At 56.9% G+C, this 24,556-nt stretch overlaps 3 protein-coding genes across 3 annotated transcripts in view; 1 reads left to right on the forward strand and 2 right to left on the reverse strand.

Moving 5' to 3' along the window:
* Positions 1-168: 168 nt before the first annotated feature.
* On the reverse strand, positions 169-5,871 carry TEPSIN (TEPSIN adaptor related protein complex 4 accessory protein). Its single transcript, XM_075111536.1, has 13 exons — positions 5,753-5,871; positions 5,531-5,603; positions 4,760-4,851; positions 4,520-4,613; positions 4,231-4,298; positions 3,995-4,073; positions 3,603-3,674; positions 2,839-3,045; positions 2,545-2,719; positions 2,130-2,243; positions 1,827-1,905; positions 1,543-1,677; positions 169-1,241 (listed from the first exon to the last, which is right to left on the reverse strand). The coding sequence occupies exons 1-13, from the start codon at positions 5,792-5,794 to the stop codon at positions 750-752; spliced, it is 1,722 nt and encodes a 573-aa protein (XP_074967637.1). The 5' UTR covers positions 5,795-5,871; the 3' UTR covers positions 169-749.
* A 363-nt stretch (positions 5,872-6,234) lies between these two features.
* NDUFAF8 (NADH:ubiquinone oxidoreductase complex assembly factor 8) lies at positions 6,235-6,771 on the forward strand. Its single transcript, XM_075111537.1, has 3 exons — positions 6,235-6,389; positions 6,482-6,592; positions 6,690-6,771. The coding sequence occupies exons 1-3, from the start codon at positions 6,309-6,311 to the stop codon at positions 6,708-6,710; spliced, it is 213 nt and encodes a 70-aa protein (XP_074967638.1). The 5' UTR covers positions 6,235-6,308; the 3' UTR covers positions 6,711-6,771.
* A 690-nt stretch (positions 6,772-7,461) lies between these two features.
* Positions 7,462-24,556, reverse strand: part of SLC38A10 (solute carrier family 38 member 10) — a 38,608-nt gene continuing 21,513 nt past the window's right edge. Inside the window, 6 exon segments of the mRNA XM_075111535.1 lie at positions 7,462-10,820; positions 11,155-11,334; positions 14,496-14,603; positions 15,194-15,673; positions 15,966-16,136; positions 22,513-22,666. Coding sequence (XP_074967636.1) covers positions 9,646-10,820; positions 11,155-11,334; positions 14,496-14,603; positions 15,194-15,673; positions 15,966-16,136; positions 22,513-22,666 — 2,268 coding nt within the window. The 3' untranslated portion in view covers positions 7,462-9,645.

Genomic DNA, 24,556 nt, shown 5'->3' on the forward strand with positions numbered 1-24,556 from the left:
GATGGAAACGGGGCGCGGCCTGCGGGAGGAAGGCGGGGAGAGGGGCGGGACTTACCCCATAGGGGCAGGAGGCGCTGTGGGGCAGAGGGAGCTGTATTGAAGTCCCAGCTCTGGGACATGAGGAGCCGCGGGGTAGGCTCCAACAACGGCGCAGGAAGAATTCACAAGTTCCCAGCATCCAAGTGTGGGGTTTATTGGTGGGTCCCGACCCCCTGGTGGGTCCTGACTACACTGGGATGGCGCCTTTTCCCACCCCAGCCCCACAGCCGCTGAGGCTGGAGGCAGCAGGTCACCCAGGAGCACCCCATGGCTCCACCAGGGTCCCCAAACCACACCCCAGCTCACCCCTGGGGGGTGCTGGCAGGTCTCTGCCCCAGCTCCTCACACCCCCTCACAGCCCAGCCCAGCAAGGGGTGCCAGCAGCACCAGTCCCAGGAAACCAGGGACTTTTGGCAAAAAGACAGCAAGAGGGACACTATAACCTTACCAAATCCCTGGCCCCCACGGCCATTTCACAGCTGTATCCTCGGCAGCCCCCTTGCCCTCGCCACTGTGGCACAGGGCCCAGAGGGCCGTTGTCTGCGTCTACCTAGGGTGCCACAGAGGAAGCTGGGGACCTCGGCCCCACCAAGCCCAGTGCGGGAGCAGCTGGGCCACCCGTAGAGGAGCCCTTGGGGGGGCCATGGCACAACAGGCCCCACAGGGAGGGAGGGCAAAGCCCCCACAACCCCCCGGGAGCCCCACAGCAGCTACATGTTGAGAAAGGCAAAGGCCGACAGCTGCCGGCTGCCCTCTGCATCCGTCTGCCTGTCCTGGGGCTGGGACAGCGTCCGCGGCTCTGCTGGCAGAGAGTCTGGGCAGATCACCGCTCCGGGACGGGCCACCAGCTCCATGCCGGCAAAGAGGGACAGGCTGCAGGAGGGCACAGCAGTGCCCACCATGTCCCCTGCCAGCCTGCTCACCACCTCCTGCACGCAGGGTTGGGCTGGCAGCGCGGCTCCAGGCTGCCCGTGGATCTCTGCCTCCACCCCCTGCTCCTGGCTACGGGCCGGCGGCGCTGTGGGGAGCGGGGCTGCGCTCAGCGGGGTGAGGATGCTCTCTCCTGCCAGGGGCAGGATGTCCGTCAGCAGGTCCCCGGTGCATGGGGCTGAGCCCACAGCAACGGCGGAGGGGTCCACGTCCGGGCAGACAGTCTTTGGGGAGGGTTGGCCTCTGCAGAGAGCCTCGAACTGCCGCAGGATCTGGGAGAAGAGTGGGATGGGCAGAAGTGAAGGCAGCACTGGGAAGGCGGCTGGGCCCCAGCACCTTTTCCCAGTGCTGGGGATCAGCCCCAGTGTCCCCTCCCAGGGCTAAGCCTTGTCTCCTGGGGTGGGAGCATCACACCCCCAAGCTCCCTGCTCCTGAAAGAGGCAGACAATTCCCACCCCTCTGGGACACACACAGAACCATTCCCATGAGCTGGGTGTCCATGGGGATGGGTACGCCAGTCCTCTGGGAGCCCCCTGCCCTGGGGAGAGGTCACGGGGACGTCCCAGGAGTCACCTTCATTGCTCGGTTGGCGACAGGGCCAGGGCTGCCTTGGCTGAGCTGCTGCAGGTGCTGCTGAGTCACGGCAAAGATCTGGTCCAGGGAGAGCAGGTCAGAGCACATGAGAGAAGAGATGGCAGACATGGATCTCTGCGGGGAGGAAAGCGTGGCTGAGCCCAGCAGGCAGGACAGGCACTGAAACGTCACAGCTCCGTGGCACTTCTTCCCCCTGTCCCTCCACCCTGTGGGCAGCACCGCAGGCACATGCCAGCGGCACATTGGGGCCACCCCACACTCACCATGCGGACGCTGTCACTGGGGTCCTCCAGTGCCCGGCTGAGCAGCTCCAGCACCACCTCGCAGTTCAGCAACCCGCACCTGGCCAAGGGGAAGGGGTTACGGCCACGCTGGCCGCACGCAGTATCCCAAGCCCTGGCAGCAGGCAGCCCTTCCTGCCTGGCAGGATTTCAGCCCCAGAGGTCTGGGCCAAGGTAACCAGGGGGGTGAGAAAGGCTCAGGCTGTCCCTCAAAGCCCCCACAGCACTCCCCGCTCAGCCACACAGCACCCACAGTCCCAGGGAGCGTCTGCCTTGAGCACTTACTCCTTGATGAAGTGCTGCGCTTCCTCCCTGGTGAGGAAGACCCTGGCACCACGGGTCAGCGCTGACACCAGGCTCACCTCTCGCACGCAGTCACCCAGGTTGTCAGCGTCCACCCTGCCCAGGGAGATGCCTCAGTGGGGACAGGGGCCAGCCTGGCTCCCTCCAGGGGTCCCAGCACAGACCCCACCACCCTCCTGCAGGCATGGAGTCCCTCACAGACCAGTTTCCCTGCCTGTGGCTCTGCCCGCCCACGGGCTGCCCAGGCTGGGAGGCCAAAGTGTCAGGAGAAATCCAGCCCAGTAGCACCAGGGGACTCAAATTAATGGTGTGGAAAATGAGGGCACCGTTCCAGGAGATGACAAAGGATCTCAGAAGGTCCTGGGGGAAGGCAAACCCCCCAGGACCCCGCTCCCACCTCTCGGCCATGTGGGTCAGCTCCCGGCTGGCCCCGGAGTGGCTGTCGCTGCCCGATTTGCTGCAGGAGTCTGAGGTGCGGCTCAACTCGCCGTTCCCCTGTGAGGAGTCCTGGGAGCTGTGCCCGCTGTCTGCCTCCTCCCAGCCGCCCCCGGCCAGCCCTGGCTGGTGGCTCACTGCAGGGACAGCAGCAGGGAGGTGTTAACCCCCAAACCAGCCCCAGTACCTTGTGGGGACCCCTGCCAGGACCCCCAACAGCTGGCGGTCACCCCAGCCCAGCGGCAGGGTGACCTACCTCGGGTGCTGTGCACTGTGGTGGCCACTGGTGGCTTCAGAGCCCCGACCGGGCTCCTGGTGGGAGAGGGGGCTCTCACAGGCTCGTAGGCATCCTCGTGGAGCTCCCGGCGGTGTGGCTGAGGCCCCTCCAGGGAGGGGAGCACAGCATGGGCCACCGCTTCCGCCGCTCGTTGGATGGTGCTGAGCAGGGCTTCCCCTGTCGAAGCTAGGCAGAGGCCAGGGTGTCAGGTGCTTCCCGGGGAGCCCAATCCTGCCCCCAGGCACCCACCACCTCACAGGATGTCATGAGGGGACAGCAGAGACCTGCTGGCAGAGAGAAGCAGCCCTGGCAGCTGGGCTCCAGACACAGGTAGGCTGTGAGGGAGTTCTGGCTGGACAAGGGCAGCAAGGAATACTTGGTAGCTACCTGGACAGGCCAGGGGACACAAGCTGACCTCCCACATACATCCCTGTCACACCTCCCAGTAGGGAAGGACACGGCGGGGCCCCCACTGCCAGCCCCAGTGCCCATCAGATGTCTTGGGAAAGGGGAAAGCTGCACAAAGCAAAGGGTGCAGCATGGCTCTGCTCTGATCCACCCAGAAACACCCGCTGAGAGAGAAACACCTGCTGTGAGAGACAGCAACCAGGTTACACATCTCTGAAGGCTGGGAGCCTGGTCTAGCCCCAGGCAGGACCCCCAGGGCTGCGGCATCACGGCACACAGGCAGAGCAGTAGTGAGCAGGGGACCCACGCAGGGTGAGGGCACAGCCAGGACTTACCAGAGCCGCTTTTCTCACTGCTGAAGCCAAATCCTTGCAAGGAGCCACAGGGGATGGGGCTGGAGCCCATGCCTGGGGAAGCCAAAAGGTACGTTCAGAGGGAGCACAAGCATTCAGGATCACCCTCCACTGCTGTTCCTCCCCCTTGTGAGAACAGGGGAGTGCCTGGGGCAGCTGGGTAACTGGGGTGGAGAGCAGGGCACTTACAAAAGAATGTCCCAGCGGGAAGCTAAGGGCAGCCTATCCCTCTGCTCCCCAAGCACATTTTGCCCTCTGAAACACTACCCTGCAGCCTGCTCTAGCCAGAGCTACAGAACATCCTCAGCAAGCAGAGCCTGGCACTGCCAGCATGGCTGTGGGAGGTGACAGGGCTGTAAGGGGCCAGCACTTACCCGCAGGAGGCAGGGGACGGGCAGGAAGCATGGCAGGCTGGGGGAGCGGCGCATCCGAAAAGAGAACGCTGGCTAAGTCCTACCGGGAGAGAGCAGGGGTGTGGGCAGAGAGCTGGGAAGCACTGGGCAACCCAGCCTTGCCCTGAGGTGGGGGTCTGGGTGGCTGAGCTGCCCTGTCGCTCCAGGCAGGGCCCAAGCAGTCCACCTGGCACAGGGTGAATGGAGCTGGCACTCACCTGCGCAGCCGCCCGGACCTTCTGGTTCAAGCTGTTGCCGTGGAGGGGGTCTGGGGGCCCCGTGAACACTGCAAGGTATGAGGTTGGGAGGGCTGGGGGACACTCAGCTCCCAGGCATGAGGCAGGATGGGGCAAGACCACGGCCCCAGCCTGCACTCTGCCCCTGGGGCAGCCCCCACAGGCAGGAGCCACCCTGGACTCTCCCACACAGCCAGGCTGGGTTCTCCAACACCACACAGAGCCACTCCCCGCTCTCTTGTCCCAGCTCCCCCACTTATAGCCCCATTACCTGCTGCCTCCCGGATAAAGCAGGCATTCCTCTTGAGCTGCAGGACGAACTGGGGGGAGCCCTGGGCACATGTGTGCAACAGGATCTTCAGCACCTGCGGGGTGAGAAGGCCATGTGGTGGGTGCTCCACCAGCCCCCAGACCTGTGACAATGCCCATGCCCTGGCCTGTCACGCCAGGGGCTTCTTCAGGGCTGGGGGAGCCCTGCAGCAGCTGCCCCTGCGTACTACCACTACCCTACCTTCAGCTTGACGTGGCACGAGTTGCTCTGCAGCCGGTTGAGGAGATACTCCAGCAGGCACTGGCTGCTGCCGGGTGACTCGTGGGAGATCTCTGGGGCGGGGGTCAGGGATCATGGAATCATTAGGGTTGGAAAAGACCTCTAGGATCATCAAGTCCAACCACCACCCCAACACCCCCAGGCCTCCTAAACCATGCCCTGAAGTGCCACATCTACATGGTTTTTGAACACCCCCAGGGACGGTGACTCCCCCACCTCTCTGGGCAGCCTGTGCCAGGGCCTGACCGCTCTTGCAGTAAAGACATTTCTCCTAATGTCCAGTCTAAACCTCCCCTGCACAACTTGAGGCTGTTTCCTCTCATCCTGTCACTAGTGACTTGGGAGAAGAGACCAACCCCCCCCTCACTCCAGCCCCTCTCAGGCAGCTGCAGAGAGCGAGAAGGGCTCCCCTCAGCCTCCCCTTCTCCAGGCTAAACCCCCCCAGCCCCCTCAGCCGCCCCCCAGCACACTTGTGCTCCAGACCCTGCCCCAGCCCCGCTGCCCTTCTCTGGACACGCTCCAGCCCCTCAAGGCCCTTCTTGTCCCGAGGGGCCCAAACCTGAGCCCAGCATTCGAGGTGCGGCCTCACTAGTGCAGACCCTGCTCTCCCCACGGGGACCCGGCCCGGGGGCAGCAGCAGCCCCCCTCCAGCCCTACCCCACCCCCCCCAGACCCGCAGCAGCCCCGGGACCCCCCCCGGCCCCGGCCCTCCCGCTTTCCCCAGAAGGATACTGGCGATCTCCTCGAACAGGTACCCGGGGCAGGGGGCGGCGTCGTCCGCGGTGCCCCTCAGCAGCACCGGCAGCTGGCGGGGGCGGAGGTTCGGCGTAAGCGGGGCCGGGCCTGGGGCCGGTGCAGGCCCGGCCCCGGAGCCCCCCTAACGCTGTGTAAGGCCCCCAGGCAGCCCCTCCTCACCCCCGTACTCCAGCCCCTCCCCGACCCCCCGGCCCGTACCCGGCTCAGGAAACTCAACCGGTCTCTCAGCGGTGCCGCCATGACAGTCCCCGCGCCGGCCCTGCCCGGCCCGTAAGCGGCCTCGCGGCTCCGCCTCCCGGAAAATGCACGAGGCCAATGAGAGTACGAGATGCTGCCGCTCAGGCAATCATCGGCGAGTGAGGGCTGAGCTTCGGGCGGAAGTGACTCACGAAATTGACGCCGGCGGCTAAAGGGCGGGAGACGGGAAGTAAACAACCGGCACCTCCGCCAATCAGAGCTGCCCGCGACGAGCGACCAATCAGTAGGGGCTCGGGAGGTGTGACCAATCAATGCTTTAGGCTGACAAATCCGACCGATCCGAGAAGGGTGAGGGGACGACCTTCCAATATCACCGAATCAGAGAGCCAGACAGTTTTGATAGGCACGCCGTTTCTCCTATCGCCGCGCTGGAGGGTGTGGGTATTCGCCGACTGCCAATGCGAGAGCGCAACGCTTTGATGAGCGGAGCGAGCGGCCAATCGCCGTTACCCCACTATGGCGGCGCCCAGGCGGTGGTGAGGCGGTGGCGGCGGCGATGTCGGGCCGGGGCGTCTGGCTGCGGGTGCGGGCGCGGCTGCGGCGCTTCCCGGCCTTGCTGGCGGGCTGCGGGGAGCAGGTGGGGCCGGGGGGAGCGGCAGACCGGCCGAGGGGTGAGGGGGTGCCCGGCGAGGCCGGCGCCCCACTGCCGCTCCATGTCGTTCCCCGCAGGCGGCTGCCTACGGCCGGTGCGTGGCCGCGGCTGCGGCCGGGACGGCGGAGTTGCGGCGGGACGCCTGCTTGGAGGAGTTCCGGGCGCTGCAGGAGTGCTTCGCCCGGGCGGTAGGTCCTGGTGCCGGTACCGGCGGGAGGGGCGGCCCTGGGCACGGCTGCGGGAGGCCCCGTGGCCTCGCCCGGCCTCACCCGCGGCTCTTTACAGGCGAAGGCGACGCCGAGGTGACCGCGACCCCCCGCGCACCGGCCTGGAGACGCTTCGAGAAAATAAAAACTCTCCAACCAGACCCGGTTTGTCCTTAAATTACTGAATAAAGAGCGAGGCGGGACCAGCGGCCGCTGCCCGGCCCTCGCCGCGGCACCCCGGGCCCGTGGGCACGGCCAGGCCGCGGCACCTGGAGAGGCAGAGCGGAGACCGCAATGCCCCCCGGCTCCCCCAGCCGCTTGCAGCCGCCGCACTTGGTGCCTCACGGAGCCCCTTCCTCCTCCTTCTGACCTCGGTCCCGCATTCGGACCCGTTTCCCTGCCCCGTGCAAGCTCCAGCTTCGCTCAACAGCAAAACTTCCTGCAAAGCAGGAGGAACCGCAGCTCGAGGCGAGACGGACGCTTCGGGGAGGCCACCCCGCATCCCTGGCGCCAGCTTTGGAACGCTCCTGCTGCGGCAGCAGCTCTGCTGCAGCTGCTCAATCCCCTGAATGTCAAATGAGCCATTTTCCTCATTTTCCAGGCCCCATGTGTGAGGGTGGCAGCCTCCCCTCCTCTTCCCCAGCAGCAGGCACAAGCAAATCTCAAAGAAAGCAAAATAGCTTATTTTCCTTTGGCCAAGAAAACACAAAAAGCTTCTTTTCCTTTGGCAAAGCATAACTGCCCGTGGGTATGGAGCGAGGTGGATGCCACTGCCCCCCCTGGGGAGCCACAGCCCACTGGCTGGGTAAGGCTTATTGATGGGAAAAAAAAAAAGACAATGCAGATCAAAATGCTTCAGCTTATTTTATTGATCGGCTCAGCCTCCCCTCCTGTCTCTCCCACCAAGCGCTCCACACGCCAGCACGAGCAGTCCCTGGCAGGCAGAGGCGATGCAGCTCCTGCTGGCTTCCAGCCTGGCCTGGGGGTACCCACAGGCCACACCGTTCCCAGCTGCTGAGGAATGTCAGTAGCATCTTTGGTCCTTTGCGTTCAGGCAGGCAGCTCAATGCCAACAAACACGCATTAGGGCTCCAGGCAGGTCTGATCCCATGGGGCAGGAACCTGCCCTCGCTCCCCGTGACAGCCCAGGACAGACCCTGGCAGGCAGCAAAGCACAACAAAGGGCAGATCCAGCTCCTGCTCCAGCTGCCTCTCTCGTTAGAAAGGCTGGTTGGAGGCTGTGGAGGGGCAAAGCCTGGACCTGTCACTCTGCTGCAGATTTAGAGACGTGCTCTGGAGCCCACTGCCGTCCCTGCCCTGACAGACACCTACAGAGGACAGCTGCGGTGCTTGTGCTTTAAGACAGCGTAATGGAGAAGCTCACTGGTACTATGGGGGGAGTCCTGAGGGTTAAGGCCATGGCAGTCACAGGGAAGTAGCGCAGGTGGTCCTCCTGAAGAAGTACGCCCAAGTCCGTGGCTGTTGCCCTGTGGCTCTGTGTCATTTTAATGAGAAGATGACATCCTTCGAGCAACAGGCACACGTCCCAGGCAGGCGGCAGCAGAGTTCTTGAGTGACCAGAACCGGTATGACAGCCCCACATGTCCGATAACAACCTGGCTCTCCAAGGTCCCGTCGGACACAAACTCGATGAGGCTAGTTTACCAAAGACACTTTGAGATACAGTTATAAAAACCACCACAGTGATGAGGTCTGTAGACTCCAGGCTGGGAAATTTCAGCCATTCTAGTGAGAGCTTTGGGATTTGATTTCTTACATTCGCAAGTCAGGATGTAAAAACAAAACAAAACAAAAAAAAAAGAAGTGATGAATCACTGTCTGGGAGCCTGAAATGAACCAGGGCTCTCACAGAAGCTCTTCCCTTTCTCGCTCATAAAATACATTTCCAGGGGCGGAGTACTGACATCTATGGATGTAAAACGCAGCGCAGAGGGGGGCTGGGAAGAGCACACAAAACACACATGCTCCACCACATCACAGAGAGAAGAGGTAGGTATGCTTGAGCCAAGGCCCTGTGTCTGCCCTTTTAAGCCACGTCTTCTGGTACCAAATTAGTCACCTCTTGCAGAAAAAAATGAAGCTGGTTTGGGGAGGGGGTGGTCTGCAGCCCCCCGGGGTTGAGCTTCGTAATGCACTTTGGACAGTTGAAGTCAAGCTGGAAAGCACAGATGAGAGTTGAGCATCCGGGGAGGGTGGCAAGAGCAAAGCTCCGTGTTATTGCTAGTGTCTGGCCAACCAATTAAATCCCTGGGAATAGAGGCAGCACAACAGCGGCAGTTGTGCCCGTTTAAGGCAGCATTTCTACTAAACTAGGTTCCTAAACCACAACTATCTCCTAAACATGCAAGACTAACAGCTCCCATTTCAAGAGAAACACCAAAGCAATTGGCTAAGCTGGTTCCTAACTCAGGACTTGACACTTCTCCAGAATAAAGCCTTTCCCGAGACGTTCGATCCCTGGCTCCCCTCCTCCCGCAGCCCCAGACCTCTGCCCCGAAGCCCCACACAGCCTGGGCAAAAGAACCCGAGGCAGGTGCCAGAGAAGCCTTTCCAAGCAGGCAGGGGAACCTCACAGATGGCCACCTTCGTTCTGAAAGGGGAGTCGAGAGCTGGATGGAGAAGGCAATTCGATATGAACAAGATGTTGAAAAGGTCCTTGAAATCTGGGCTGGCAGGGAATCGAGGTAGATGGCAACCTCTGAAAGCCAGAGGACAGCAGGAGCTTTTCTTTCACGGTTGCCATCTCCTCAGCCACCTGTGAGCACAGGCAAGGAGGTGCTACCGTTGCAGAGACTCGAGAAGCCCACAGATCCCTGGACAGTGCTCACAGGTCCAAGGAGATCCCGTGGGTCCAAGCACTGCATCCAGCAAAGTGCTGCTGGCTTAGACCAAGCACTGCCTGAGAAACAGTGGCCAAAAAAACAGCTGGTTAACTTGAACCTTCCCTACAGAGCTCCTCGGCCTTGTGCCTGTGGCCAACACCCGCAGCCACCCACTGAGCACGACCACCCTGCTCACACGCTCCCGTCCGCCTGCGTCATCTGCTTGATCTGCCGGCTGCGGACCACCTGCTGAGCCCTCTCCGCAACTTGGTTTAATCGTGTCTCTAGAGCGCTCCGGAGGTCATTTACTTTCACATCTGGAAGGGGGTTCAGGCCAATGAAGACCCCTGCTCCCTGTGCAGCCGCCTCCTCCTCCTCCTCAGGAGGCAGCAGGTCCCGTCTCCTCCGGCGGAGGTCCAGGTCTGCCTGCAGTTTCAGGTCCCGGTTCGGTTTGACATCATGGTCTGGCTTCTGGTCCCCCTGGGCAGCTGCTCCTCTGTCGGGCTTTTGGGCAGGAACATTCTCAAGGCCTGGTTTCTTCTCAACGTTGTTTGAGAGATCCCCTTCCCCAAGCCTCTGCTTGCTCCGGAAACCTCCCTGTGGGTCCTGGGCCACGTCCACCACGTTCTCCCGAGGAGCTTCTTCCTTTACCTCCCCTTTGCCAGCCAGGTCCCTCTGCATGGCCGGCTGCCGCCTGCCAGCACCCTCGCCTCCCTCGGTGCCTGCACCTCTCTGATGCTCCCGTAGGCGCTGCTCGCTCTCTGCCACATTCCTTTTACTGGAGGAGTCCAGTGCAACTGCCAGGTCTTTGGGCTCCACCTGACTCACTGCTTTGGCTTTAAGGTCTATTCCTGAGTCTCTTTCCAGACTCCTTCCTGCTACTCCCTGAACTTTGGCAGCCCCCAGCTGTTCTCTTTGGATGGGAGCTGTAGCTACTTCCACAGCTTTCAGGGAATTTTTCTTCTCGTGGACGTCTCTTCCAGCTCTGGCTTCACGATCTCCTAAATCCTCCGCCAAGGGCCGCTTTTCTAGGTGGTTTCTGGCTGCTGCAATGTGTTGGGCATCCCCGTGAAGGGGATCCCAGTCCTCCGCGGGATTTTTAACAGCTCTATCATTCTCCTGTGGCGGCACCTTCCGCTCCTTTGGGGAAACCCCAGGAAACTCACGCCTGTGCCCAGCCTCTTCCAGCTTCCCTGCCGTCCCCCTGCGCTGCTCCGCAGAGTCAGCAGGCTGCCGGCCCAGGCCCTGTGCAGGGTGCTCCAACAGCTCTTTGCTGAGCCCCTTTGGAGCAGCTTCTTGCTTAGCTCCGAGGCCCTCGTCCTCCTTGCTCTTGGAGAAAGGCACAGCGGGCTCCTGCTGCATTTCCGCTGCAGAACAAAAACCAACATGTAAAAGCTTTTTCTTACAGTGAGATATTCCCTTCTCCTGCCACCCTGTTCTGCCCAACAGGGGACAGGAGAAGAGATCACACCATCAATGGCCACACAGGAAAACAAGGACAGCCGTGGGGGAGAGCATATCCTTGTGACCAGGGGCTGGGGATCCCCACCTCAGAGTTCAGGCTCAGACACAGAAATGGCTATTGCTGAGGGGACTCTGCTGTGTGCCAAAGGGACTCGGATCTCTCCTAGCCTGATTTTAAAGCTGCTTTGAGCAGCTATCAGCCCATGGAGGGGTCACACTCTTTGGCGATGTTCTTACCTTGCTTTGGCTTCTCCTCTCCTCCCTCCTCCTGCCTTTGCTGGTGGATCTCCTTGTGCTGCTCTTCAATTACAGCCAGTAGTTTTGCCTGCTGGTCAAGTAGCTGCTTCTGCTGTACCTGCTGTTCTTTGATCACCTGCAGCAGCACAGCATGATCAAGCAGCTTCGCCTGCCCCGCTTCTAGAAAAGGGAAAGAAAAAAGAAAGGAAAAAAAAATCCATGACCCAAACCCTTCACTAATCATCTCTCAGCGTTGGAGGGGCTGCAGGGGCTTTCCTCGGCAGGAAGGCCCTACTCTGCAGACACTGCCCGTTCACCAGGAGGGAGGGAAGGATGTGGCACAGCTCTGCTGCTGGCGCTGACGGCAATCACGGCGGCACCGCTCCGGCATACCTCCACTGAGGACAGCAGCCAAAAGCCCAGACTGGCTGCTCACTAGCACACATGCTAAGGCAGGACACTGGCCTCCCAAGAAGATTTCGGTGGAGGGATCAAAACCAAGCTCTTGTCATTAACTGCTTGGGGAGAAGAGCTGCAAAGAGGTACAGGGGAGCAGGTCTGCCGGGCTCCCAGCACAGGGAAGGGCGAGGTGGCTGCTTGGCACAGGAGCTGGAAGAGGACAGGACTGGCAGAAGTTGATCGAGAGTGAGGTGCTCGGCTGCCAAAGCAAGACAAGGTGCTTTTAAAGCTGCCTGTGGTGCTTTGGGAAGCCCCAGCACTGCTGCAGCGTGGCTCTCTAGATCATCTCTCTGAACGCACTGCAAAGACTTCAACCCAGCTAAACCAAGCCTGGAAAGGCCACAAACAGCAAACGTGCAATCTTAGGAGGAACTAGAAGAAGTCAGCTAAGGCACAGCACCAGGAGCTGCCCTCAGAGGGAAACTACCTGCATGGTGGGATAAACTGACATGGAAACATCAACCCAGCACTTGAGGTACAGTCATTGAGCTGGGTCTTTTCAGGAGGCAAATCCTGGGTTACAGCCAGAGTGATGAGAGGCTACTGTTGTCTCTTCTCCTGGCTTAGCCAAGTGAAGGTCCAGCCTGGCCCACAGCAGGAAAACACCCACTGAACAATCCTGCCGAAGATTTTGGCTTTGAGGACGGTGAAAGGGCTGGGATCCCAAGCAGCAATCAAAGGTTTAACAGCCGAGTACTCTTGCATGCAGCAGTGCAGGTGGTCAGGCAGGTTGAAACCACAGTGGCACAGAAAGTCAGCCCCACCTCCTGCCGAGCCGAGATGCCACCGCCATAAAGCTGAGCTCCCTGTACCACGTTAAGAGGAGGAAATCCCTGCCCAACGGCCCTTCACAGCCGCAAAGTCACACAAAGCATTTCGGGCCAAGCAGAAGTGACTCACGTTGATTCACTTGCTGCAAGGGACACCTCATGCACAAACTATGAGTCCCAGGTCTGCACTGAAACGTTGCTGCCTTTTCTCCGCCTGGACAGACACTCAGACATATTGTATCGTATCTGGAGGGTATGAAACTGTGTCACCTGCCTCCCACACCAACAAGCAGCTTTCTTCCGAAACTCAAGGTGTTTCTAGACTATTATGCCCTACAGGAAATAATGTCAAAATTAATAGCCTGTAAAATGCCATTCAAATTAAAAAGGGATGCTGTCCAGGTTAATCCTTCTCCAGCACGCACTGCCTCCCCCTGTCCCGCTAATCACCCACAAGGTGATTACAGAGAAATATTTCCAGTTCACATTATGGCACTATTAGCCAAGGGCCCCTGGAACAACCCTTCCACTCAATTTACAGAAAGCTGGGCTGTGAGGGGGAATTTGGTTGTTTCAAGAGAGCAATTGACTTCTTGAGATCTATTTATTTTTCACACTTTGCTCAGAATAAACAATGAAAACAGAAGTCATTTCTACTATCTCACTCTCCGAGCCTACCAGGCCCAGCTCAGCATGGGAATGTTTGGGTTGAACACACAGCAGGCAAAGGTTTAATGCCAAATCAAAGCATTTCTCACTGAGAGCTCTGCAAACACGTGTTAACTCCTGTATTTGTGCAGCATACCTCTTCCACACAAACAAAAGGCGACACTATCTCCCGGCTCCTCCTTTGATCATGGGGAAAGCAGGCCTCAGCCAGCGCTTTGGTTGGACTTTAACAGGCACTCTTCAAAAAAACCATCTTAATTATAAAATGAAAGTACTTGAGTTCACAGGGCCCGGGGCAGCTACAACTGGAGCATTCAACAACAGTCCCAGTGAGGCAGCTGTTTGCAGAGAGCATCCACAGAGGTTTGTGCACACCGCCACGCTCCTGCGATGCCTTTCCACCCTCTCCCAGCCTCCAGGTATGAAGTTCAGCTCTGGGCAGTGGAGCAGAACAAGCCCAGAGCACCTTTTGGTGACATGCTCATGGGAGAGTGTCCCCAGCAAGTCCCGCACAATCTGAGATGGAAAACCCCACAGAAACTCACAGCCTTTCAGCCCCCTTGAAATGCAAAGAGGCCTTACAGTCCATATCTGCCACTAGCTTTTTATGCTCAGTTTTTAAAGTCCCATTGCAGCGCAGAACAGAAAGAAAATAATTAGAAAACCAAGATGTAACCACCAAGCAAAGAGGAGGGCCATACACACGCTCCTCAGGAGCAGAGCCTGCCCACTGCCATTGCTCAGCGGACCAAATGCCCACCACCTCAGACCAGAGCACCAAGGGGTGGCACGAAGGCAAAGAGCCACAGGACCACAGGACACACAGGCTGCGAGTCCAGGCTCAGGCTCTCGCATGGCAGAGGTCAAAGGCAGCAAGCTCAGCCTGAGGAAGGGGTCACTGCACAGTACCAGCACTGAGGCTCCATAGAAGGAGCAGACGGAGCTTTGCCACTGCTCCCCGGCACGGCCACATGCCCAGGTCTCCCCAAGCACTAAAGCCTGCATCTGCCCCAAGCCGTGAGGCTGTAGGGCGATGCCCACCCACCTCCCCACCCTGCTGCCGGGTTCCCTGGTTTTGCCCAAAACAAACGGTTTCACTCCAGTCGTGCTCTTGTCGGGGCAGCGCCGCCTGCGCTCGAGCAGCCAAAGCTGGGGAGCAGCCGAGCCCGGGTGCCAGCATGACTCACGTCCTTGAGCGGCCCTGCCAGGGGCTGTGCTGTGAAACGGCCAGCCTGCACCGCAGGCGTGAGCCCACTGGAGACAGGCACTAATTGCTGCCGTTGCGGAGGTGACTATGGCCTAAAGCTATGCGCTGGCAAGAGCCAAGAACAGCGTTGGCTGGCACCATCCTCCTGCAGAGAGAAATCCTGCGCTCTCAGCCCCAGCTCCCAGGGGAAGCTCAGCACCTTCCCCTCCCCACACACCCCAGGGACACATGCTCACCCCCCAGCTTGCTCTCCGCATTCTCTTCTTGCTTCTCCTCCGTGTTTCGGGTCTCCCTCGGCTCCAGCTGATCTGCTCTGTCCGGGAGGGGCAGCTCCTGCTTTTCACCTGTGGATGAACAAATGGACAGACCTTTGCAACCAATAAGGACACTCCAGCAGCAGATGTTCTCCAAAATGACTCCACATCATGTTGTCCCTCCCTGCCTAAGCCGGCACAGTTTATATTCAACCTGATGGCTACAAGGGAAGTAATAAAAAAAAAATATTTAACAATCTTATAGACTCGTGGCAGCGAGCCAGCGCTAACTACCTCAGCCAATTAAAATGCAAGAATGGTTCTAACTAGCTTTTAGACGGGCACTTAGCAATGTGTTACCTGTCAAGATCTCCCGGCTCCCTGTCCCCAGTGAGTTCAGAGACGCACAGGAACAGCGTGGCACCTGACATTTAGTAGGCTAGCAAACAACTGTTTGACAGATATTATAGTAGCTGTCAAAGCCACCAGATTCTTCCTTTTCCTCAACAGCTGCTGAAGGGGCTGTGCATGCTCACATGCTAATCTCGGGAAATTAAAAGGAAACACACTGGGATGTAAGTGGGAATAACCAAATTGCCCAGGCGCCGGGGCGGATTATGGAGCAGATTACAGGCCAAGAGAAGAGTTTGTTCAGATGAGCCACCATGGATGGAACTTACCAGGGTCACCTTCCTTCTCCATGGACTTCGCAGCCTCCTCTGCTTTCCTGGGGAGCTGGAGCTTTGATTTCTCCCTTTCACCTGCAACCTCAGCTTTCTTCTCACCGTCCGGCACGGCAGCTTGCGCCTTGGCTTCCAGCACTTGTTTGTCTGGCTCCAGCTCTTTGTATGGCAGCCTGCCATCCTGCTGCACGATCACCTCCAGGACGTTCTTCAGATTCTTAACGGGCTCGTCAGTCCCTCCCCGCAGTTGGTTCTCAGCGATCGCTTCCTTCTCTTGTTTCTGGCCAAGTACCTCTTTCTGAGGATTCAGCGCTGCTTGCTGCTCCAGCACTGGCTTGAGCAGACGATCGTCGGCTCCTCCAGGTGCAAGCTTGTTCTCATCAGATTCCTCCCGCTCCCGTCCCATGTCCACGACCACTTCGTCATGTGGGACGGGTGGCTCATGCCGATGCGCTTCCCCAACGGGCAGGGCAATCCCTAGGGCAGACAACAGGCAGGGTTAGGGGGCTCAGGACCTTGAGAACCTACCTCGAGAAAGGAACAGGCAGCAGGTTCACAGCACACCCAGCTACCTGCTGCCCTTTTTCAGCCCTGCCTTTGCTTTCTCATCAGGAGGCTGCATTCCTAATGAGCCTCAAGAGCATCAAATGCTAAATCACCTTCAGTCCACAAGGTAATGAGCAGAGATCAGGCTCTTTATCTGAAATAGCCCTGCAATGTACACCTCCAAGTCCCAAAGCTGGCACCCTTTCCCCGGGTTCCTCATTACCTTGATCGGGACGATCAAGTTGCACTTTCTCCTCCAGCTTTCCTCTCTCCTCCTCTCTCTTGGGCACCTCCATGGGCACCTTGATTTGTGGCTGCTCCATCTCCTCCTTCTCATCTATCAGCTTCGGTTTATCGCGGTCATCCTCTGCCTCCTCTACTGCTGGGTTCTGGTCTGCAAATGCAGGACAGCTAATTGCACGAGGTTACGCATGGCTGCACTGTCAGCGCACCAGCAGGATCAAGGCAATCACTTTGTCTGCTGCAACCCCCTTTACCAACACAAGCCGAGCAGCTAATTTCCCTCCAGCATCGGTACAGAGGGGTTGGGGCTTTTGTTCTGGGGTCACCTGTTTGTTTTCCCCACAGTGGCTTTTTACAGAGCTGCCAGCAGGGCAGCCCAGGCCAGGCAGAGCCGGCTGCTGCTGCGAGCCCATGCCGCCAGATGGTAGCATCCTCCCGGCTCCCCCGCGCCGGACCCCCGAGCGCCGGGAGAAACCGAGGAGGGGTCCGGCTGCAGCCCCCCCATCACCCTCCTGCTCCCACCTGCGCTGGCCGCACACCGCAAAGTAGCTGAAACCCTCTGCTATTTTTATTTTTTCCTCCTTTTCGCACACGAGCGTTTCCCCAGCCCTTCAAACACCGCAAGGAGGACGGGCGGGCAGGCGGGAGGAGAGCTGCGCGACCCCGCGGAAGGCACAAAGTTTTGAGGAGCGCGATTAAACAGGCACTGGGAAAGTCCCGAGGGAGATGGGGGACTCTCTTCATCCCTTCCTCGAAGAAATGGGATGTTTCTGGAAGACGCACCACGGTCAAACAAGTTACAGGGTTCAGCGCTGGAGTAACTATGTGGAATTCACAGCACAACCCACGGGATAGGAACGGTCCCTTCCGAGCCCAGGGTGGCAGAAAACAACCCACACAGCACGAACAGGGAGTGAACTTTTCCTTAGAAGAGCAGTAGAGGAGGAAATCTAATTGTTTCCCAGCACTGAAGTTGTTCTGCAGATTTTTTTCCATCCAACAAACTCTTAAAAAAAAAAAAAAATCTATCTTCTGTAACAAAAAAAAAAAATTCCCAACTCTTCCCCCCATTTGCCCTCCCCCATGCGATTTCCTTTGGGGAATTAATTCTATAAACATTTTTCAATTTTCTCCTCCCCCTCCGCAGGGCTGGTGCGATTTATTACAAGATGAACTCATGGGAAAGAGGAGATTGCCACAACTTCAGCTGCGTGGGCCTTACCCGAGTTGGGGGTGGGGGGGTGGGGAACAAAATAAGTACAAAATCCTGGCCCAGAGGGATCCGTGCCAGAAGGACCCAGCGCCTCTCCAGAAACCTGGACTCTCTGGCCCAGAGCTCCGCACCCAGTTGAAGGGACGTGCGCCAGGGCTGGCCAGCTTTCAAAGTTGCTTTGGTTTGGGAATGACGGTGGGAGGGGAGGGCTTGGATTTTCTGAGAAATTCGAGTCTGGTACCCAAGGGTCCCTCTCTCCATTGAGGGACTTCCCAGGGTTCAGCAAGTCACGGCAGGACACTCCTCCTTTCAGGAAAAAAACGGACTGCAGGAACCAGTGCCCAGCCCTGGATGGGGGCCCTGGGAAGCAGGAGGCTGAGGCCGGGGAAGGGAACGCTCGGCACGGCTGCGGATGTTCCCAGCTAAATTCTGGCCTCACAGCAAAAAATTATTTACTCTATTGGAGGAAAGTTTTTCGTTAATTGGTTCATGAAGCCGGGAGATGGCTGCATTTGGAGAAGACTGCGGCGCATCTGAAATCAGAGGATCCAGAGAACCGCAGCGCAGGCAGAGCCGTTCCCACGGCAGAAGGGAATGACGACCCGAGGCAGCCGTGCAGCACGATGATGTTCAAGAAGGGAAACAGAAAGGAAGCAGGGGGGTGGGTGGGGGAAGTTTTCCATACAAGTGGGAAATGGAGGAGTTAAAACCAGAACTACCCCTGTGTGCGTGGCAGGGTTTGGCCAGAGGACCCTGGAGTGAGCAGGTGAAACCCCACGGGTCAAGGACACGAACGAGGGGCTGGAGGAGGCCCCACTGCTCAGAGAAGCATCAATCATAAATCAAGAGGCGGCCGCATGTTCCGCATTCTGCAAACAATGCAAGAAAAGACCAAAACACAAACAAAAATAAAAGTCTCCACACCATAATAAGACAAAGTTGCCTCTAAGCCGTCGTTTGCTCAGCAGGAAACAAAATTAAGTTCATCATCAGGGCGTGAATTAACGACCTCTCACACTGCATGGAAATCTATAAGGGGCTATATGTGGTTTGCAGAGAACAATTTTGCTCAGGATGTGTAATAATCGCTCTGACTGTCTAGTCGCCCTCCAGGTCCCTTTGGAGAGCGTTACAGTAATGCTGCGCCTCTTAATGTTTTATGAGTGGCATTGGACTTTACAGGCAAGGGCTGAGAGGCTGTAAAAGCTTTTTGGCTTACAACAACAGGACCTGGGCGTTAGGCAGCACCAGGAGGGTTTGCTTTGCCTTGGCGCAGCCCCTGCTGCCGGCGGGTCCTGCCGAGCTGCCCCAGCTCACGATGCTCTTCAGCAGCTCCACTCACATTTACGGGGCGGCGAAGGGAAACCAGGGCTTTCTGCAACTGATTTGTGTGTGTGCGTGTGCGCGCGTATGTGTTGTGGTTTGCCAACAGCCTCTCTAGGCTGCAATAAAATGTCATGATTAGCAACCTAAAAGCTTCCCTTCCCCCCCGCTCCTGGTTCGGATAGTAGCAATAGTCCCAGAAAGGCATTAAATCCCTCCTCACATGGTTTTCCTATTGCTCTCGTCCACCGCAGCAATGACCGTAGCCAAAAGCTGTGTCCACACGCCCTGCTCTCAGCAGAAGCAGCAAGACAGGCCTTGATGTGCCCCCCTGAGCCGAGGGGGACCTGGCAAAAGGACCAGGAGAGCACAGGGACAGCACAGGGAGTTCAAGGAGACACCACCCTCCCCACACAGCTGAGTGATGCTCAGAGCACCAGCTGAGGGCTGACGAGGGACACAGGGTTCAGGATCTGCTCCTGCCAGTCCAGCGCCAGGCTCGCTAAAATCGCCTCAGCGCACCGAAACAGAGCAAGATCCACAAGCTCATGCTAGGGAAAACGAAGAGCAAGCCGGGCAGAGGGATCGGGGCAAGCTGCTGCCCTCCGTTGTGCTGAGCAGCCCTGCGCCCCCACGCAGGGCAGGGACGAGCCCCGCCTGGGGAGCCCCACGCAGCCCCCCCCGCTTCAGCGGCGCCTCCAGGAGCCCCCCTCCCCCTGAAACGGTTACAGATTTCACAAGGTTATCGAATGGCATCACTGAAATTAGTTCACAGTTGTCTCCTGACGCACCAGCAGTAAAAACGAACCCAAATTACAAGAGGCTGATAGTTCCTTTTCTGTGTCACAGGCACTATTAAAAGCTCGCTCGCACAAAGCACCAGGGAGAGCTGCAGCAGAGTCAAGCTGTTCCTGCAGCTATTAGGAGCTGTGCATAATCCACGTTTCACACATGTTCAGGGCTGCTCTGGCTAATAACGCCGGCAGGGACGCAGCCTGCGGCCAGGCAGGTCTCTTCTTCGGGGACAAACGCGCAGATGCAGCGCAGGGACAGAGAAGCCCTTGGCATCATGCCCTGCTGCACACCGGCAGCCAGTGGAGAAGCCAAACGCAGACCCAAGTTTTGCCCGAGTCCACATAACACAGACCACCACGTCACGGAGGACACGTGGGATGGATGGAGAAAGGTCCCCAGCACACCGGCTCCCCAGAGCGTCGGGGAAAGGGCGCTCTTGCATAAGGAGAGTGAATCAGGTCTTTGTTACCCGATATTGCACAACGCCAGAGAAAGAAAGCGAAGCAGCAATGATCAAATAAGGAGCTGAAAAATATTACAAAATCTTAATCCACCCCATGAGACCCTCTAGGGTGCTTTCAAATACAGAGAGAAATTGCCTAATTAGCTTTTTTTTTTTTAAATGGATAATTGCCTTCATGAGCTTTCACAGGCAGCTTAGCAACCTTTTAACATACGCGCACACGCTGCATGGAGCAGCAGAACGTTTCTGAAAGGGGTTTTATACCTTTCCCGAAGAGCTGCTGACAGTAAACCTCAAGCAATACAGGCAGGGGCTGTAATGGGCACTTGGGTGTCGTTAGTAAAAACACTATTCAGAGTTCGCTGGTCAATACGTGTTCACATAAAAGGGCAATGTTCTAATATTCATAATCCCAGGGCCCACAGGGCAGGGTTTTAATGAAAGTCTGTACAGTTCTGGTCTCCACAACATCAAAGAGGCCAATAAAACTCCTCTCACATGCTGACAGGCAAAAGTCAGACGATGAAGGCAGGACTGGGAAAAGGCCCTGCGCAGCCCCCAGGTTTGCCTCGGCCAGGCAGCTCCCAGGCAGGGGGGCGCAGGGAGGGGGCACCGAGGCACCCTCCACCTGGGGACTGGGCCAAGCACCCACCGCCGCTGGTGCCTGGGGAAAAGCCGTGTGTTTCTGCTAAAGCCCCCACGAGGAATACGAACCAGATGTGCACTGACGAGGACACCCAGGTGATGCAGGGCAGCCTGCATCCTGCACGCCCCTTGAATGACAGGATGCAGCTGCTGCAGTGTTTTCCAGGCTCCTGCCTCTGCAAAACAAGCCAGGCGAGGACGAGGGGGGAGCCGTGGCGGGGGAAGAAGGGCACCATTTAACGCTTCTCATTGCTAGTCAAGCCGACATCCTGCAGAGGCACAGGGAGGCACAGATCCAAGGCATGGGGTGGTTTGCAGTGGCACAGGAGGACCGTGGCTCTCCCAGGGCAGGACCGTGGCTCTCCCAGGGCAGGACTGCATCCACCCACCGCAGCTCCCCCAGCACTGTTTGCCCTGTGAGGTCCTTGTCCCCCTTGCTCTGCCCAGCTCCATCTCCCCCAGCCCTGGCCTGCTTCCTCCTCCCATGGGATGGAGCACCCAGGCCTGGCTCCACTCCCCAGGGCAGAGCCAGCATCCCCTGCCATGAAAAGGACCACGTTGGACTCCGAGGGCAGCTGAGCTTTCCCCGGGCAGACGCTCATCAGCGCATTAGGAGCTGCACAGCTCCTCCCTGGGAAGTTTATGAACCAAAAATACTAAAACCGCCTTCCTCCCAGGTAGGATTATTTAATCCAGCAGCAAGTACCACGCAATACGGGCTAATGCCGACGAGCTCCGGGCACATGCGGTGGGTACGGCTGGGCGACCGATGAGTCGCTGTGCCCCACAATGATTAGACGCAGGCATCCTGCTCTGCCGCCTCGGCTCATGCAGAGAAGAAGTGGAAAAGAGATTTAGCAAACTCCAGCGGACACCATCTTTTATGGGACTTTTTTTATTTTCCCAGTCACAAGAACACGTGTCATTAGCGACTCCTCCTGAAACGAGCAGCTGTTCTTTGGCCATTACTGCTCCAAAATGAACCAAGACGGAAGAATTCAATTGCATCCCTCCTCCCAGCCCTGCTGAGTGTGCACGATTAAGGGATTGAGAGCATCCTTTGCTTGGAGTTCACGGGCATCCTAGTGCCTGAGAAGGCACGCACGCCTCAGGTGAACCGTGAGCACAAACGCATAAAACCCCACTGCTGCCAGGGATGGAGCAACCCAGGAGTGAATGTTATCGGCGGCAGCACCGGTGTCTCGGTGACACTCAAAGCTGCTCAGCAGGAGCACAGCCAACAACCAGGAGGGAGGATAATCTCCAGAAGAGACAGCCCCTTTCTCACTTCCGTTCTCAATCTCTGGGAGGATATTTCAAGGCCCCCCAAAGAACAAAAAAAAAGCACGAGGAGAACCAAACAAAAATAAAATAAAGAAACAGGACACAGCCACAGATGAGGGGCAGCGCAGGGTCACGCGACACCTGCTAGCGATGGCCTTGCAAGGCAAGCCTGCAGCTGGGGAAGGGAGGGATTGGCTGTAATTCTATCAACGGCCACAGTAAACAAATAATAAATAACGTGAACCAGTAAACAAAGCTGAGGCATAATCACAGGCTTTGTCAGAGCTAAAACCAAATCCAAATTTATATCCTCACAACTAAAAAAAGTCAGTGCCCATAAATTTACATACCTTTGAGCGCAATGAATGGCTTGTTATTGGAACCGCGGACAATGCACTGGCAGAAATGGTGAAAGCAGCCCTGTTTGGCCACTCGCACCCCTCGTACAGGTGGCCAGCGCGGAGCCAGCGCTGGGCTTTGCTCACAGAGCTGCATTTATCACCCCAAATGGGGACACCCATGCTCTGTCCTTACAGGGGACCCCAGCCCCTGCACCCTACCTTTCCTTTCCCGTTCCAGAAGAACAACTCCCCCAGGGTACCACTGGAGCTCACACCAGGCTTCTCCAGAAGGCAAAACTGCAGCCTTTCTTGGGAAAAGTCCCCAGGATGCTTTGAAGAGGCACAGAGCTGCCTGGAAATGACCCCTGCTTCCACCACACTTTAAAAAAAAATATTTTTTTTTTCTTTTTAAGAGGTGGAGCCGGGAGCCGTGCTGGGAAGCACAACCCAAGCAGAAACATACCTGGGATTTTGACCGAATCCCGGTCCATTCTGTTTTCCTCTCTGTCCAGGTGCTCCAAACCCACCACTTCTGTCTTCACAGGGGCGTCCTCCGTCACCGACAAGGTGGTATATGTACTAATCACCAGTATGCCCAGGCCAATCCACAGTATAATCTGCACAATGTGCCAGAGTTTCAGTTAGCACAGCAAAACAAATGGGACTGCTATGTACAGCATTCTTCATGCAAACAGTGTCTCCAAACAATTCAAAGCTCAGTGCAATTACACATGTCAATAGGAGAGAGAGGGGAGAAATTTAAGAGGCAAAAAAGAAAAAAAAACCCAGTAGCTTTTGGCTGAGGTTTGTATTTGGATGTAGAGACATATGAACAAGGGTTTCAGATGCTAGAAGCTGTTGAAAAGGCAACTCCTGTATCAGAATGGCTCAAAAGAAAGTGGACAGGATGTAAGGATAGAAAAATGCATGTGGCAGACACAAGTCCAGCTGCAAAGACTCATTCCCTGGTATTTCCAGTAGCTACATTAGAACATCATGAAATCAGGTCTGGCTGAGAACAGAGGTACCTGACCTGTTTACAGCCTAGAAAGGTTTCTAGGGAGCCACTTAAAAATTCTTGCTTGCAAAAATAAGAATAAGATGTCTACACATAAGCCCTGGTGGCCAGTGCTCAAGGAGCTGATAAGAGGTAACTCACTGACCTCCAGAAAGCTGAGACCAAATAGAATAAAAATAGAAAGACAGAACCCGAATCCTGTGGAGGGAAGGGCTCTATGAATTTCTTTAGCTCAAAGAGGAGAAAGTGATGACCACCGTCAAAAACAACATTTCTACAGCTTACTACCTAATGATAAATTGACCTAAAAGGATCTAATTCCACATAAGCCTTAAAGAAGAAACAGACTCTCTGCCTTTGAGTGAAGACAAAAAAATAAATCACTGGGAGTGTGAGCAATTCAGGGGTAACTCAAGAAGGACAAGCAAGATGATGCGCAACAGAGGCAGAGGAACGTCTGCCGCGTTTGGTGCCAGGGCTGCCAAATGCCTGCCTGCTCCTCCAGACGAGAGCAGTACCAGCTCAAAGAGCTGAGCGGATGGATTGCTGGCCAACAACGCTGGCTGGGGAGATTTAATTAAACTCTAATATATTATTTTTACCTAGTTAATCATTGCAGTTGTCACAGTAAGGGCTTCTCATGGAACCTGGTTTGCATGTTAACATGTCAACAGCACTGTGAACAACTGGTAGGAGAAAGCCTGCAAGAGTTTTCCTGAAGGAAGCAGGCAAAGAAGTGGCACCCTCCTCTAGAAACTCATGTCTCCCCACAAACTCCTTTTCTCAACAGACCATGGAAGCAACAGGAACCATCATATGCAAAACAGAAAACACCTCTGCAATGCTGAGAAGCTGAAAGTTTGCAGCAAACTGGTATTTATGATGCAGCAATTCCCCCTCTCCTCTCCTTTTTAAATACGTTCTGCTCGCTGAAGCGGCAGGAATCTGGCTTATTCCTGCAACTCTGCACACAGCAACAAAGGATCCAAGACAATGCTGCAAATTGGATCTTTTCTTCGCACCTCGTGGTCACCCTGTGCAATGCTCGAAGCTTGCAGGCAGCACACCGCTGGTTCTCCTCTGCTTTTTGCCAGTTCCCATCCCCACCCCTGCTGTGTGCGTGCTGACTGCAGGCTGCCAGGGTGAGGACATCGCTTTTTCCACCACATGTCTAACAAGAACAACTCACTATGCATGTTTCACGAAGCAGTCATAAAAAAATCTCAATGCTGCTTTGGTACGCGATCTTGCTGTCCAGCAGGAACCACACAAGCTGCCTGGCCTCTTTGCAGAGAGGTGCAACACCCAGAGTCCTGGTGATTCTGGCCTGGGCTGTGATCCCAGCTCACCAGGGGACCACATCCTGCGGGACTCATCCTCCTCCCCTAGAATCCTTACCCTGCAGCATTTACATCCCAATTCAGAAAAAGCACAATAAAAGGATGCTACTCAGTGTGAGAAAAAACAGGAACACCTACAGGGAACCACT

Source organism: Phalacrocorax aristotelis, chromosome 16, assembly GCF_949628215.1.
Source record: "Phalacrocorax aristotelis chromosome 16, bGulAri2.1, whole genome shotgun sequence".
Classification (NCBI taxonomy): Eukaryota; Metazoa; Chordata; class Aves; order Suliformes; family Phalacrocoracidae; genus Phalacrocorax; species Phalacrocorax aristotelis.